This window comes from Ranitomeya variabilis, chromosome 5 (assembly GCF_051348905.1).
Source record: "Ranitomeya variabilis isolate aRanVar5 chromosome 5, aRanVar5.hap1, whole genome shotgun sequence".
Classification (NCBI taxonomy): domain Eukaryota; kingdom Metazoa; phylum Chordata; class Amphibia; order Anura; family Dendrobatidae; genus Ranitomeya; species Ranitomeya variabilis.
Window position 1 is genome coordinate 316,586,289 of NC_135236.1, and position 15,053 is coordinate 316,601,341.

At 47.1% G+C, this 15,053-nt stretch overlaps 1 protein-coding gene across 2 annotated transcripts in view; it reads left to right on the forward strand.

Moving 5' to 3' along the window:
- Positions 1 to 15,053, forward strand: part of SUV39H2 (SUV39H2 histone lysine methyltransferase) — a 75,094-nt gene that overhangs the window by 20,749 nt on the left and 39,292 nt on the right. The window contains exons 1-2 of one of the 2 annotated variants that reach the window (XM_077264636.1): positions 2,092 to 2,180; positions 12,320 to 12,465. In XM_077264636.1, the coding sequence (XP_077120751.1) occupies positions 2,144 to 2,180; positions 12,320 to 12,465 (183 nt within the window). In that variant the 5' untranslated portion in view covers positions 2,092 to 2,143. Of the gene's footprint in view, positions 1 to 2,091; positions 2,181 to 12,319; positions 12,466 to 15,053 lie in introns of those variants that run through there. The other variant, XM_077264638.1, reaches the window with a different exon arrangement.

A 15,053-nucleotide genomic window follows, 5' to 3' on the forward strand; every position in this document is an offset into this window, starting at 1 on the left:
GTTTTAAACCGCTGCGTTTCTGCGCGGTTTTTCCCGCAGCATGTGCACAGTGGTTTGAGGTTTCCATAGGGTTTATATGTTAATGTAAACGCAATGGAAACTGCTGCGGACCCGCAGCATCAAAATCGCTGCGGATCCGCGGTAAAAACCGCTATGTGTGAACATGGCCTTAGACTTTCATTGAGTCGGGCACATCCGCCGCAAAACCGCAGATGTAAAAAAGATCTGCAGTTTTGCTGCGGATGTGGGTCCGAGAAACGCAGCAGCTCGGGAGGATGGAAGTGTGTGGGCGGTGACGGTGTGCGTCTGTGTGGGCGGGCGGGGTCTGCGGGCTGTTCGGATGTGTGCTGCGCTGTGCGGGACTGTTCAGTTGTGTGCGATGTCTGTGGGCTCTTCGGATGTGTGCGGGGCTGTGGGGGGGGGGGTCTTTTGGGTTGTGTGTGCAGGCATCATCCGATGGAACTACAAGTACGCAGCATACAATCTGCAGCTCATTTGGATGTAATCCGGACAGTGGACACACACCCTACGCTATCCATACATCTATCAATAGATATCTATCCAGACACATCTACAGATAGATATATGAATAGATAGATGTATGCATCTATAGATCTATCTATATGTAGATCTGTCTATCCATTTCATCTATCATCTGTCTATCTGTGTGTTTAAAGGAGTGTGGGTTGGACAAATGTAAAAGAGGAGGTTGGACAATAATGACATCACAAATCTTTTTTTTTGTTCAATAATACATCTTTATTTACCTTTCAAAAACGCACCAAAACGCCTAAAAACCGCGCAAAAACCGCAACAAAAGCGAATAAAAAAATGCATCAAAACCGTGCAAAAAACTGCATAAAAAATGCATCAAAACTGAAAAAAATCGCATCAAAACCGCACCATAATTGCATCAACACTGCACCAAAAACTGCGCAAAAACCGCACCAAAATCGCACCAAAAACTGCATCAATACCGCACCAAAACTGCAAACTGCACCAAAACTGCAAAACTGCACCAGGTTTTGATGCAGTTTTTGGTGCAGTTTTGATGCAGTTTTTGGTGCAGTTTTGATGCTTTTTTTGGTGCGGTTTATGCGCGGTTTTAATGCCGTTTTTGGAAATAAGTAAATAAACGGAAAATGTGCATGATTTGAATGGAAACATGCATGAAAAAACGGATTCCAAGGCCGGATTCATCATTTCACAGCTCAGTTTCATAGTTTTTTTGCCGCAAAAAAACGCATGCGTTTAATTGCGGCAAAAAAATGCATTGCTGTCTATGTAAACGCATGCGTTTTTAAGCACATGCGTTTGCGTTAAAAACGCATGCGTTTTTATAGAAAAAAACAGAAAAAAACACTGAAACACCACCCACCACTATCAGGGTGATAAAGGGATCCAAACCCTACCCCTAACCTCACCCCTAACCGTTTAATGAACATTTTCTGACATAGTGCCACGATATTTCAGTGCCACGATATTTCAGTGCCACGATATTTCAGTGCCACGATATTTCAGTGCCACGATATTTCAGTGCCACGATATTTCAGTGCCACGATATTTCAGTGCCACGATATTTCAGTGCCACGTATGTCAGTGCCACGTATGTCAGTGCCACGTATGTCAGTGCCACGTATGTCAGTGCCACGTATGTCAGTGCCACGTATGTCAGTGCCACGTATGTCAGTGCCACGTATGTCAGTGCCACGTATGTCAGTGCCACGTATGTCAGTGCCACGTATGTCAGTCACGTTTACGGTTAGGGTTGATGTCACCGCTCTATAGGACCCTCAGTGACACACTGACAGGAGGCAATGGCTCCTGCAGTGTATCACTGAGGTTACTAAAGTTCACTGGTCTCACTTTATGGCAAAAAGCTGCGTGGGAACTTTCTCATACAGCATGCCATAAAGTGAGACTAGGGACTATTTTCTCACAGGGGCGTAGGAATACATTGTGGGGAATACATTGTGGAAGGATACCTTCCTCCCCTCATTGTCTTCCTGGAGCCCCTGGTGAGTGGTTGCATCAGCAGATGCTCCAGCTCTCCACGGGAGATCGTCGAGGGACACTCGTTTTAATTGGATTTCTGCGGATCAGGGAGTATAGTGTTTGTTTATTATTTTAATATTTTTTACAGATGACAATGGCTTCGGGGATCAAAGTGACAAGTGATGGTGAGTATGTAATCTGTTTAATGTACTGTATGTCTATATGTATGTATGTACTGTATGTTCTGTATGTATGTCGTCGCATGCCGCATGTCGTCGCATGCCGCATGTCGTCGCATGCCGCATGTCGTCGCATGCCGCATGTCGTCGCATGGCGCATGTCGTCGCATGGCACATGTAGTCGCATGGCGCATGTCGTCACATGCTGCATGTCACATGTTGTTGCATGGCGCATGTCATCGCATGCTGCATGTCGTCGCATGGCGCATGTCATCGCATGGCGCATGTCGTCCCATGTCGTCGCATGGCGCATGTCATTGCATGGTACATGTCGCATGGCGCATGTTGCCGCATGGTGAGTGTCGTTGCATGGTGCATGTCGCCGCATGGTGCATGTAGTTGCATGGCGCATGTCGTCGCATGCTGCATGTCGCATGTTGTTGCATGGCGCATGTCGTCGCATGGCGCATGTCATTGCATAGTACATGTCGCATGCCGTCGCATGGCGCATGTTACGTGTCGTTGCATGGTGCATGTCGCCGCATGGTGCATGGCGTCGCATGGTGAGTGTCGTCGCATGTCGTGTGTTGTATGTATGTATGTATGTACTGTATATGTGTATTTTTTATTTATTTATTTATTTTTTTACATTCAACACATTAGCCGGATGATGGGACTACTACTGTCCCATCATTGGCTAATGTGTCACTCACTGCCACTGTAGCAGGCAGAGCCCGATGGGACTTGTTGTCCCATCGGACGATGCCTGCACACAGAGACAGACACACACACAGACACACACACACACACACCACCCCCCAGCACATACCGGTCCGCACAGCGCCGGGGACCGGGACCGCAAAGCGCCGGCGACCGCACAGCGCTCGGGACCGCACATCGCCGGGGACCGCACAGCACCGGCGCCCGCTCGCACATCCCTGCCTAGCCCCGCCCGCCCCCAGCACGGCCCCGCAGGCAGCCTCAGCCCCGCCCACAGCCCAGTCACTCTTTGAGTGACTGCTGTCTGTGGAGCCTGGGGCACGCCTGCTACTGACGTCACGTCAATTTCCAGAGTCTGGAAATTGACGTGACGTCGGCGGAAATGAGCGGTGGCTGAAGCCTGGGGGTCACGTGACCCGGACTCAGGCACCAGCATAGCGCCGCTCACAGGCGAAAACGGCTAAAGAAGGTATTTACACAAATCATCAGCAGAATTTAACAGGTTAAGGCCAATGTGGATACATTCAGTATTTGGTCATGGCAACACAAGACCTATTCATAAATTTAAAATAACACGACAATTGTAATGGAGAAAAATGGCCGTTATGTTTATTTAGGGTTAATCCAATTCATACAACACTTTAAATAATATACTCATAAATGTCCATATATCCAAAAACACCAAATAACCAATCCGCCCATTAAATGGGCGATTTTCCCACAAATAAAACATCACAGTGGGACATAAATAAAAAGGGGAAGGGTGGGTGGGATCTTTTCTTCTTAAAAACCTCCGACTGAGGTATCCAGCCAGAAAACGGGCTTTTTATAGTTTCAAAACAGCCCAGCAACAAGAATTCAACCAATGAGAACCGGTTAAAAAGGCGCCAAAGGCACCGACCAAAACCAGCTTAAACCAGAAATACTGACCAAATGGACATTTGACATGACCTTTATATGAACTTGCAATTAAAGCCCTACAGAAGTATACCAGACATCTCAATAATATTTAATTCAAGCTCTGTGTTGCCATGAGACCCCCCCCCCCTTTATTCCCTGTTTTCGGCGGGGGAGGGCTAGCAGTATTTTACATCAGTATTTGTAACCCAAAACCAGAAGTGGGTGAAAAATACAGAAGGGGTGACGTGATTCTATTATACTTTTTCCTCTGTTTCACTCCTGGTTTTGGCTTACAAATACTGAGCGTGTGAACAGGGCCTTACAGTCACGGGCTCCGCCTCGCTCAGTACTGTTTGAGGCAGATCATGACTGACATGCAGCCACTTACCGAATAAGCTGCAGATGGAACCCGGCTAATTGGATCGCTCCTGCTGATCAGCTGTTCGGCGCCGCAGCTCTCCATGCATGTGTTGTGCCTGTCACATAGCCATGACGCATTCAGCTGCGGAGCCGAACAGCTGATTATCGGGCGTGCTCCAGCTAGCCGGGTTCCCGATGCAGCTTCTTTGGTAAGCACTATAGCTTGCCGAATAAGGAGGGAGCCGAAGATATTCCCTCCTCTCTACTCCTGACTTGCATGTACACATACCGCAGATGTCGGAAGGGCCTAAGTAACTTTCAAGTCTTTCCTGCATATAGCTGTGTACATCTCCTTTTGACCTCAGTCTAATTGAGGGTTTTCAAGTAACTTTTATTGCAGCTTTATAGCAGCACTTACTAGGTTTGTATATTTTAAACTTTATAAAATGTCTCTTGTAATCTGTTGAATTATTACTGTTTTAACCCCTTAGTGACGGAGCCACATTTTTGAAATCTGACCAGTATCACTTTGTGGTAATAACTCTGGAACGCTTCAACAAATCCCAGTGATTTTGAGATTATTTTTTTCACGACACATTATACTTTATGATAATGGTAAATTTAGGTCGATATGCTTTGTGTTTATTTATAAAAACTATCAGAAATTTGAGAAAAATGTAGTAAAAAAATTAGCAATTTTAAAACTTTGAATGATTATTCCTTTAATCCAGATAGTCATATCACAGCAAAACATTAATAACATTTCCCTCATGTCTGCTTTACATCAGCACAATTTGTAAAGTGTTCTTTCTCCTACGCCTCATTGGGGGACACAGGACCATGGGTGTTATGCGGCTGCCACTAGGAGGACACTAAGTTAACACAGAAAGATTAACTCCTCCTCTGCAGTATACACCCCTTCACTGGCCAGTATTCATCCAGTTCTTGCTTAGTGTCTGTAGGAGGCACTTGGGTCTGTTTCAGACCCCAACTTTCTTTATTTAAATTTTTGTTTTCTGTAAATTTTTATTTTTTAGTTAACGGAGTGAAAGGGGTGACGGATTCCTTTTCTAGGGTCCGCTCTCCCCGAACAATCAACAGGCGATAACGCGGAGTATATCTCCCCATCTCTCTCCTGTGACGTCTGGGGCACGCCTAATCTATGCTGGGGCAACAGTTCCTCTTTTGGTCCCGATCTCCCCCCCCCCTTCCCTGCAAGACGGCGAGCACAGAGTGTTCCTGGCTCTCATGTTCCTCTCCGGGGCCTGACAGCTGAACAAAGGCCCCCACTTGAGGGTGTCACTGCTGCCCCACGACCGGCGAAAACCCCCCCTGAGGTGAAGATGGATGAAGGGTCCTCTCTCACCCAATCAAGGAGCATGGATTGAGCACGCACCCTCACGGTTACAGGAGGCCTGCTGCACTGTGAGTATGTACCTTCCTCGCGCTTTCCTGCGTGAGAAGGTGCGGTCCTGTTCCCTGGGGAGAGGCGGCGGTCAGCAGCGTTTCGTCGCGGCCTCCGGCGCACATCGCCGGCAGGCCCCAGAAATTTAGTCCCCTGCTTGTCAGCCGGACTAGGCCCCGGTGGACATAACTCTGCCCACTGCCGGAATTTCGCCCCCTATCTTGGCGCTTCTCCTCTGGGACGAGAGGCGCCCTACAAATCTCGGGGGCCATATTGCTTCTCATCTTCTGCGGGGAAATCAGCAGACATCACGCTGACTGCTCCGAAAGCTATGGGACTGCCAAACAGCCATCCTATTCCTCCCTGGGGACACAGGCACAGGACCGTGGGTAAGCTGTACCAGGAGAGGTTAACCCCTTCCCTGCACTATAGCACATATCCTGCCCTTATCTCTAAAGACACACTATGTCTCAACCTAAAGAGGCCAAAAGAGTTAACAAAAAGCACATAGTGTTTTTCACTTCCTGTGCCACTTGCAATACTGCCCTGCCCCGAGCTCACAATACCCCGTTATGTGCGGATTGTGACCCGGCCTGTGTGCAGCTGCCTCCCACCGCCGCTGACCCTGCGGAGCCTAGTCCTCCTGAGTGGGCCGCTTCCCTGTCACGATCTGTGGCTTCCCTGGCCAAGGCAATAGACTCCCTCTGGGGTTTCTCTTTAAGTCAGACCACGGAGGACTCTTGTGACGGTACGGATCCGTCCACCAGCAGAGGGCGTACTCCGTCACTAAGGGCTCGGGGCTCCAGAAAACGGACCCATGTCACGTCCCCTGATCACGGTCGAGCTTGCGTTTCCGTATCTGCGAGCTCAGTTTCTCGTTCCCCTTCTCCAGAGAACTTAAATGACTCTGAATATAAGTCCGAGGCTTCTTTAGTCCAGGATTCCTTGACTTCCCAAGAGACGCTCAATTCTCTCATTGAGGCGGTCAACAAGACCCTGAAGGTGGACGAGGACTCCGTATCCACTCCGGAACACGTGGTGTCTTTTAAAAAGACTAAACGTGTCCAAAAAGTATTCGTCACTCATCCTGTATTTAAGGAAATTGTACAGAAACACAGGGACCGGACCGATTAAACGCTTCACGGGTCAAAAGCCTATTGAGTTAAAATACTAGGAACTAATGAAGGATTGGCTACAGTTTCCTTCAGTGGATCCTGCCGTATCGCATCTCGCCTCCAAAACGCTATCTTTGTCTGATGGTTCTTCAGTCAAAAACCCCACTGACCGTCAAATTGACTACCTGGCTAGCTCTGTCTTTGAGACCACAGGAGCGTCTCTTTCCATCCTTCGCCGCTTCGTGGGTGGCTTTGGCTGAGGTGCTTACCGCAACCATCCATGACAGTAATCTCCCTCCAGAGGCGATCAACCTGGCTAACCAGATAGCCCAAGCCGGGGACTTTGTAGTTAACGCCTCAATAGACGCGGCCAATTGCGCTGCACAGGCAGCCGCAAATGCAATCTCCATCAGAAGAGCCCTGTGGCTCAGAGATTGGCAAGCAGATTCTGTTTCCAAAAATCTTTGACATCTCTGCCCTACCAAGCCGGTCGCTTATTCGGAGAAAAATTGGACCAAATAATTACTGACGCTACCGGAGGGAAAAGTAAATTTCTCCCTCAATAAAAGCCTACCCGGCCATTTCGATATCAGCAACAACCTTGATTCCGGCCTTTTCGCAACAATCCCAATTGGTCATCTACATCCTTCTCTCCTGGATCAGGAAGACTTTCACGCGGAGACAGAGGTTCCCAGGTCTCATACAGACCTAACCGTAACTGGAAACCCAGACCGAGGTCATCTGGATCTAAGGGAACCAGATCCCTTAGATCCTCCACTCATTGACTCTTCGCAACATCCGGAGGACATAGACAAAGTAGGCGGCCGCCTACTTTCGTTCCGTCAAGCCTGGCTCTCGGTCGTCCACGACGAGTGGTCAGAGAACTGGTGTCCTCCAGATACAAAATAGACTTTTCTACCCCCCCGTCACGTTTTTCCAGTCGTGCCCTCCCAAACCAAATACAACGGCTTTTCTCCAGGCCATACGGGCACTACAAGGGGACGGAGTCATCATTCCGGTCCCCCAAGACCAAAGGTTCAAGGGGTTTTACTCGAACCTATTCGTGGTCCAAAAAAAGGACGGATCGCTGCTACCGATACTAGAGCTAAAGCTTCTGAACAACTTTGTCAAAATTCTACGCTTCAGAATGGAATCTCCGTTCTGTCGTCGTGTCCTTGGAAAAGGGAGAGTTCCTAGCATCCATAGACATCAAAGATGCTTACCTCCACATCCCAATTTTTCCTCCTCATCAACAGTTCCTTCGCATTTCGCGAGGAACACTTCCAGTTTGTGGCCTTACCCTTCGGCCTCGCCACCGCTCCCAGAGTTTTCACCAAGGTCATGGCTGCTGCCATGGCCATTTTTCATGCTCGGGGAGTGGTGGTACTTCCGTACCTGGACAATCTACTGATAAAAGGCCCGTCATATCCAGCCTGCGAGGAGTCCATCGATCTCACGGTGGATACTCTCTCTCACAGTTCATTGCCCGAACCCTCGACCCACGTGTCGTCGGAGCAGATGCCCTGGTCCTGCCGTTGCAACAATTCCGCCTCCCGTACATTTTTCCTCCTCTTCCCCTGCTGCCGAGGGACATCAAGAAGATCAGGGCGGAGGGGGTACTAGTGATCCTAGTTGCGCCGGACTGGCCGTGCCGGGCATGGTACACGGAACTGGTTCAGCTGGTCACCGACGTCCCCTGGCGGCTTCCAGATCGCATGGATCTTCTGGGCCCGATTTACCACCAGAACTTCGGGGCCCTGTCTTTGATGGCGTGGCCGTTGATTCCTGGATTCTAGGCCAAGCTGGATTCTCCCCCGAGGTATCCTCCACCATGATCAGGGCTAGGAAACCCGTGTCCATGCGCATTTACCACCGTACCTGGCGAATTTTCTTCGCATGGTGCAACGCCCATGGCCGATCTCCTCTGGTATTCTCCATTCCTTCCATATTAGAATTTCTCCAATAAGGCCTAGAGTCGGGTCTCGCACTTGGCTCTCTCAAAGGACAGGTGTCAGCATTGTCAGTCCTGTTCCAACGAAAAATTGCCACCAGATTACCGGTTAAGACGTTCATTAAGGGAGTTTCCCGTGTGGCGCCTCCCTATAAAATGCCTTTGGATCCATGGGATCTTAATTTGGTCCTTGGAGCTCTTCAGAAGGACCCCTTTGAACCACTGCAGGACGTCTCTCTGACCTTCCTTTCCTGGAAGGTAGCTTTTCTAGTGGCTATTATGTCAATCAGGCGTGTCTCGGAGTTGGCGGCTCTTTCCTGCCGACCCCGTTTCTGATCTTTCACCCAGATAAGGCAGTCTTGAGGACTTCTCCTTTTCTTCCCAAAGTCGTTTCCTCCTTCCACCTCAATGGGGAGATTATTCTGCCTTCATTCTGTCCGGCACCAGTCCATCGGGTTGAGAAAGCTCCGCACACTCTCGATGTGGTTAGGGCCCTTCGACGGTACATCTCACGGACGGCTCCCTTCCGCAAGTCGGATGTCCTGTTCGCACTTCCAGAGGGACAAAGGAAGGGCTCTCCCGCTTCCAAGACTACTCTAGCCAAATGGATTCGATCGGCTATTCAGGAATCCTATCGTGGCAGGGGTGTTCCTATCCCAGCACGGATTAAGGCCCATTCTAATCGGTCAGTGGGCGCCTCTTGGGCCATTCGGCACCAGGCGTCAGCACAACAGGTCTGCAAAGCTGCGACCTGGTCCAGCTTGCATACTTTTACAAAACACTACCACATTCATTCTCTATCCTCTGCAGACGCTGCCCTTGACAGGCGCATTCTGCAGTCTGCGGTACCTTAGCTGTAAGCCAGTGGTACATGGGGTATTAGCAGCTATGTTGCTCCTCACCCAGGGACTGCTTTATGACGTCCCATGGTCCTGTGTCCCCCAATGAGGCATAGGAGAAATAGGGATTTTTGTGTACTCACCGTAAAATCCTTTTCTCCGAGCCAGTTATTGGGGGACACAGCACCCACCCTTTTAGCCTATTGGCTTGTTGATACTTCTTTGGTTCTGACATTGTTTTATTGTCTTTTGTTTAATACTCCTACTGCTTTACTACCAATAATATATACAGCCCAGTATGGACACAAAAGGATACGATCTCCTCCACACGCTCATAGCAGTGTGTAAAGCGTATCAAGAACAACAGAGATCGTATCACCAACCTATAACAAGGACACTCCTGCAGACATAGAAAAAAACCATAGAAAACAGAGTACACGTCCAAACCTTTGTTGTAAAAAAGGATAAAAAGATACTTTTTATTGAACACAATTCATATATATGTAAAGACAGAGTAACAAAAAATTATAAGTGACAATTCAATAAGGGAAAATTAGAAGCACTGAAAAGGCAGTGATAGCCCAGAGGTACAGCTGCAATTGTTTCATATGTAAAGTGCAAAATAGTGCATCACAGACCCAAGGCAAGAGAGGAGCAGCGGGTGCCTATCATAAACCCTATAGTAGGGCCAACATCAATATAGTAAGCATGTATCGTGCACTAGATACCACCACCCACATCCTCCGATCTTACCCATCGTGCAGAGTACCAGGGATCACTGTCCACGCCCCAACGCGCGTTTCGCGTTAGGCTTCGTCAGGGGGCAGTGCTGTATAGTGTGTCAGACCAGTTTATATAGGGTCAGAGAACCTCCTTCATGTGCCACAAATTGCGGCGCATGTCCGACGTCGGTCGCACCGGGAACTGCATCACCCACTGCGTCCATCATGGCGCCGCGCTCCATACTAACGTCGCACCGACGTCAGTGGAACGCAGACGTCACTAGCGGGCGCTGCAGCGATGCACCAGGATACAGACCGCGGCCGACATGCGCACTGTGGATGCTAGTAGGACACCTCCCATAATGACGTAATTGCGTCGCATGTCCGACGTCAGCTGCACCCAAAAGAACACCGCCAAAGGCGTCCACCATGGCGCCGCGCTCCACACAACGCCGGACCGACGCCAGTGGAACGCAGACGTCACTACCGGGCGCCGAGGCAACGCCCCAGAATGCAGACCGCGACCGGCATGCGCACTGTGGAGGCCAATAGAGTACCTCCCATAATGACGTGACCAAGAGGTAAGTAACGCCCAGCAAACAAGACCAGCCTCTTGCGAGAGTAAATAACCACGGGGAAAGAAAGGAAAAGAAGAGAAGAAGAAAGTGCATAAGAAAGTGCGCCAAACGCGCGTTGGGGCGTGGACAGTGATCCCTGGTACTCTGCACGATGGGTAAGATCGGAGGATGTGGGTGGTGGTATCTAGTGCACGATACATGCTTACTATATTGATGTTGGCCCTACTATAGGGTTTATGATAGGCACCCGCTGCTCCTCTCTTGCCTTGGGTCTGTGATGCACTATTTTGCACTTTACATATGAAACAATTGCAGCTGTACCTCTGGGCTATCACTGCCTTTTCAGTGCTTCTAATTTTCCCTTATTGAATTGTCACTTATAATTTTTTGTTACTCTGTCTTTACATATATATGAATTGTGTTCAATAAAAAGTATCTTTTTATCCTTTTTTACAACAAAGGTTTGGACGTGTACTCTGTTTTCTATGGTTTTTTTTTTTTTGCTTTACTACCAAACTGGATGAATACTGGCCAGTGAAGGGGTGTATACTGCAGAGGAGGAGTTAATCTTTCTGTGGTAACTTAGTGTCCTCCTAGTGGCAGCAGCATAACACCCATGGTCCTGTGTCCCCCAATGATTGGCTCGGAGAAAAGGATTTTACGGTGAGTACACAAGAATCCCTATTTTATTTTGTTAGCATTTTAGGAGATTTAAAAATGTGGCATTTCTTCAAGGAAATTTACAAAATTTATTTTTTTAGAGACCTATCCATGTTTGAAGTGTCTTTGGGGTCCCATATATTGGGAAACTCTCAAAGTTATATCATTTTAAAAACTGCACCCCCTGACACATTGAAAACTGCTGTCAGGTAGTTTATTAACCCTTCAGGTGCTTTTCAGGAATTAATGCAAAGTGGCATGACAGAAATGAAAATGTGTATTTTTACCACCTAAATGCCGCTAACTTCTGAACAGGTTACAACGGCTGTCAGACTCTAAGGCTGCTATTTGGTCATGAATTGCCATGGCAAACATCAGGACCACAAAATCATGATCTGAGGGCACCAATTGGGATAAAAAGGAAGCCTCCACACTCTGTTAACCATTTATAATGATGTAGTCACTATTAACAGCAGCATCTAAGGGGTTAAACAGATTTGGACGGTGCAAACACTGATTGTGGCTGATACAGCAAGTTGCCACCTATAGTGTACAGCTGACAGCTGCTGGATTGTCACCTGAATGGGGATGCTATTCTTTTATATCACAGGTCAGTTAAAAGACGTATTTGCGGTCATTAAGGGGTTAAGGAATTAAGTCAAATTAAAATTAAAAAATTGTGTCTGCAGATCGATCCATGTGCTAGTCAGCATTGCAGTTGGGTTCAGCTACTTTCTATTGCTGCATTATCCGTAAAATGGGCTAGAGTGGGCTAGACTAATGTATGCTCCCTGTGGAAAATCGCTTATTTGCACAGGCCCATAGGTTACTATAGGTCGGGGAGAAAAAAGGGATATAGACATATAATGTCTCACTCTACACTCTTTCCTCACAGCTTGGTGCGTGCCATGCCTTGCTTCCAATGAAACACTTCAAGAATTATGTCGGAAAGAGTTGCTCATCTGCCAATGCCTCGGGATTACTAGGAAGAATCTGAAAGACTATGAAGTGGAATATATCTGTAACCACAAAATAGAAAAGGTACATCATACGGTTGGTAGAGATAATTGCTGTGTAATTAAGGCTTCAAGTCTCATTCATTATACACGTTTAGGTTATGTGTGCACACAATGCAAAACCACCGCAAAAAAATTGAATGTAATGCACATCAATGTTATAACAACATTCTGTGCACATGTTCAATTTTTTTGTAACTACTTTTAAGTACTTCAAGGTTTGGAAACTATGTAGTGGTTAAAACAGGGATACACAACTCCAGTTCTCTAAGGCCACCAACAGTTCATGTTTTCAGGATCTCTCTAGTATTGCACAGGTGATGATTCCAGCACCTTGTGCAATGCTTATGAAATCCTGAAAACATGCACTGTTGGTGGTCCTTGAGGACTGGAGTTGTGCATCCCTGAGTTAAAAGAAGTGACATACTCATTCCTTGGCGTGCCCACTCTTGATAGTTGAAACTACAGGGAAAACACACTGACCGATATCAACCTGCAAAACAAAAAGTGAAACCACTTTCAGGAAAAAGACAGTGATTTTTTTCCTAAAGGCTATGTGCACACCTTGCGGATTTTGCTGCAGATCTGCAACGGATTGGCCGCTGCGGATTCGCAACAGCTTTCCATGCGTTTACAGTACAATGTAAACCTATGGAAAACAAAAACCGCTGTGCCCATGCTGTGGAACAAAACGTGCGGTAACGCTGCGTTGTTTATTCCGTAGCATGTCAGTTCTTTGTGTGGATTCCGCAGCTGTTTACACCTGCTCCTGTATAGGAATCCGCAGGTGTAAAACCGCAGGTGGAATCCGCAAAGAAAACGTGGTAAATCCACGGTAATTCCGCAGGTAATCTGTAGTGCGGTTTACCTGCGGATTTGCAAAAACAGGTGCGGAAAAATCCGCAGAGATTCAATCTACGTGGGCACATACCCAAACGGCTCCGCTTAGCATATTCAGTGGCTCTAGCATCAGAATTAAGATGTCATGTGTACATACCCTTAGGTGTTGCCTGGCTCCGTAACTATAAACCACTTTAACCCCTTCGTGACATGCGCCGTACTAGTAATGCGCTGCGGGAACTGCATTTATGCCAGCTGCAGTACTAGTACGGCGCCACAGTCTCACGGTGAACGCAGTGGCGATCGCGTGCGGGTGTCAGCTGTATGTGACAGCTGACACCCCGCACCAATGCTCATGATCTGTGCTAGCACCGATCGCGGGCATTTAACCCCTCTGATGCCGCTGTCAATAGTGACAGCGACATAGAGGGGCTCCCTTCTTGTTTCCATCAAAATAACGCGATGTGATTGTGTTATTCTCATGGTCTCCATGGGGACCCCCGGATCCAAGATGGCCGCGGGGTCCTTCCGGGTCCTGCAGTGAGGTGGCTTGCGAACACCTGCTGAGAGCAGGTGTCGGCAAGCCTCCTTCACTGCCTGTCAGATCGCTGATCTGACATAGTGCTGTGCAAAGTGTCAGATCAGCGATTTGATGTAATATAGTGCTGTCCCAACCTGGGACGATGTTGTAAAGTAAAAAAAAAAAAATTAGAATGTGTAAAAATATTATTTTTTAAAATCCCCAAATAAAAAAAAAAATATTTTTCCAATAAATCCATTTATTTATGTAAATAAAAAAAAACAATAAAAGTACACATATTTGGTGTAGCGTCCATATTGATCCGCTCTATAAAATTGTCCCGCTAGTTAACCCCTTGAGTGAACACCATGAAAAAATAAAAATAAAAAACGAGGCAAGAAAACAATGCTTTATCATCATACCGCTGAACAAAAAGTGCAATAAAACGCGATCAAAAAGACACATGTAAATAAAAATGGTACAGCTGAAAACGTAATATTGTCCCGCACAAAACAAGCCATAATACAGCTCAATGAGCAGAAAAGAAGTTATAGCTCTCAGAATAAAGTGATGCAAAAATAATTTTTGCCATAAGTTTTTTTGTGTAAAAGCTCCAAAACATAAAAAAAATATATAAATGAGGTATTGCTGTAATCGTACTGACTCGAAGAATAAAACTGCTTTATCAATTTTACCACTGGCGGAACGGTGTAAACGGTGGTCCCCCCCAAAAGAAATTCAGGAATTGCTGCTTTTTGTTCATTCTGCCTCCCAAAAATCGGAATAAAAAGCGATCAAAAAATGTCATGTGCCCAAAAATGGTACCAATAAAAACATCAACTCGTCCTGCAAAAAACAAGACCTCACATGACTCTGTGAGCCACAATATGGAAAAATTATAGCTCTCAAAATGTGATGAAAAAAATATTTTTTGCAATAAAAAGCATCTTTTAGTGTGTGACAGCTGCCAATCATAAAAATCTGCTATAAAAATAGGGATTAGGGAAAAATAATATAAAAAAAACGTATTTGTTTCCATCTTCCCATTAGGGTTGGGGTTAGGGTTTTAGGGGTGTGTTGGGATTAGGCTTAGGTGTGTGTCAGGGTCAGGGGTGTGATTAGGGTTAGGAGTGTGGTTAGGGTTACGGGTGCGGTTACGGCTGGGATTAGGGTTAGGGGTGTGTTGGGGTTGGAGTTAGAATTGGGGAGTTTCCACTGTTAAGGCACATCAGGGGCTCTCCAAACGCGACATC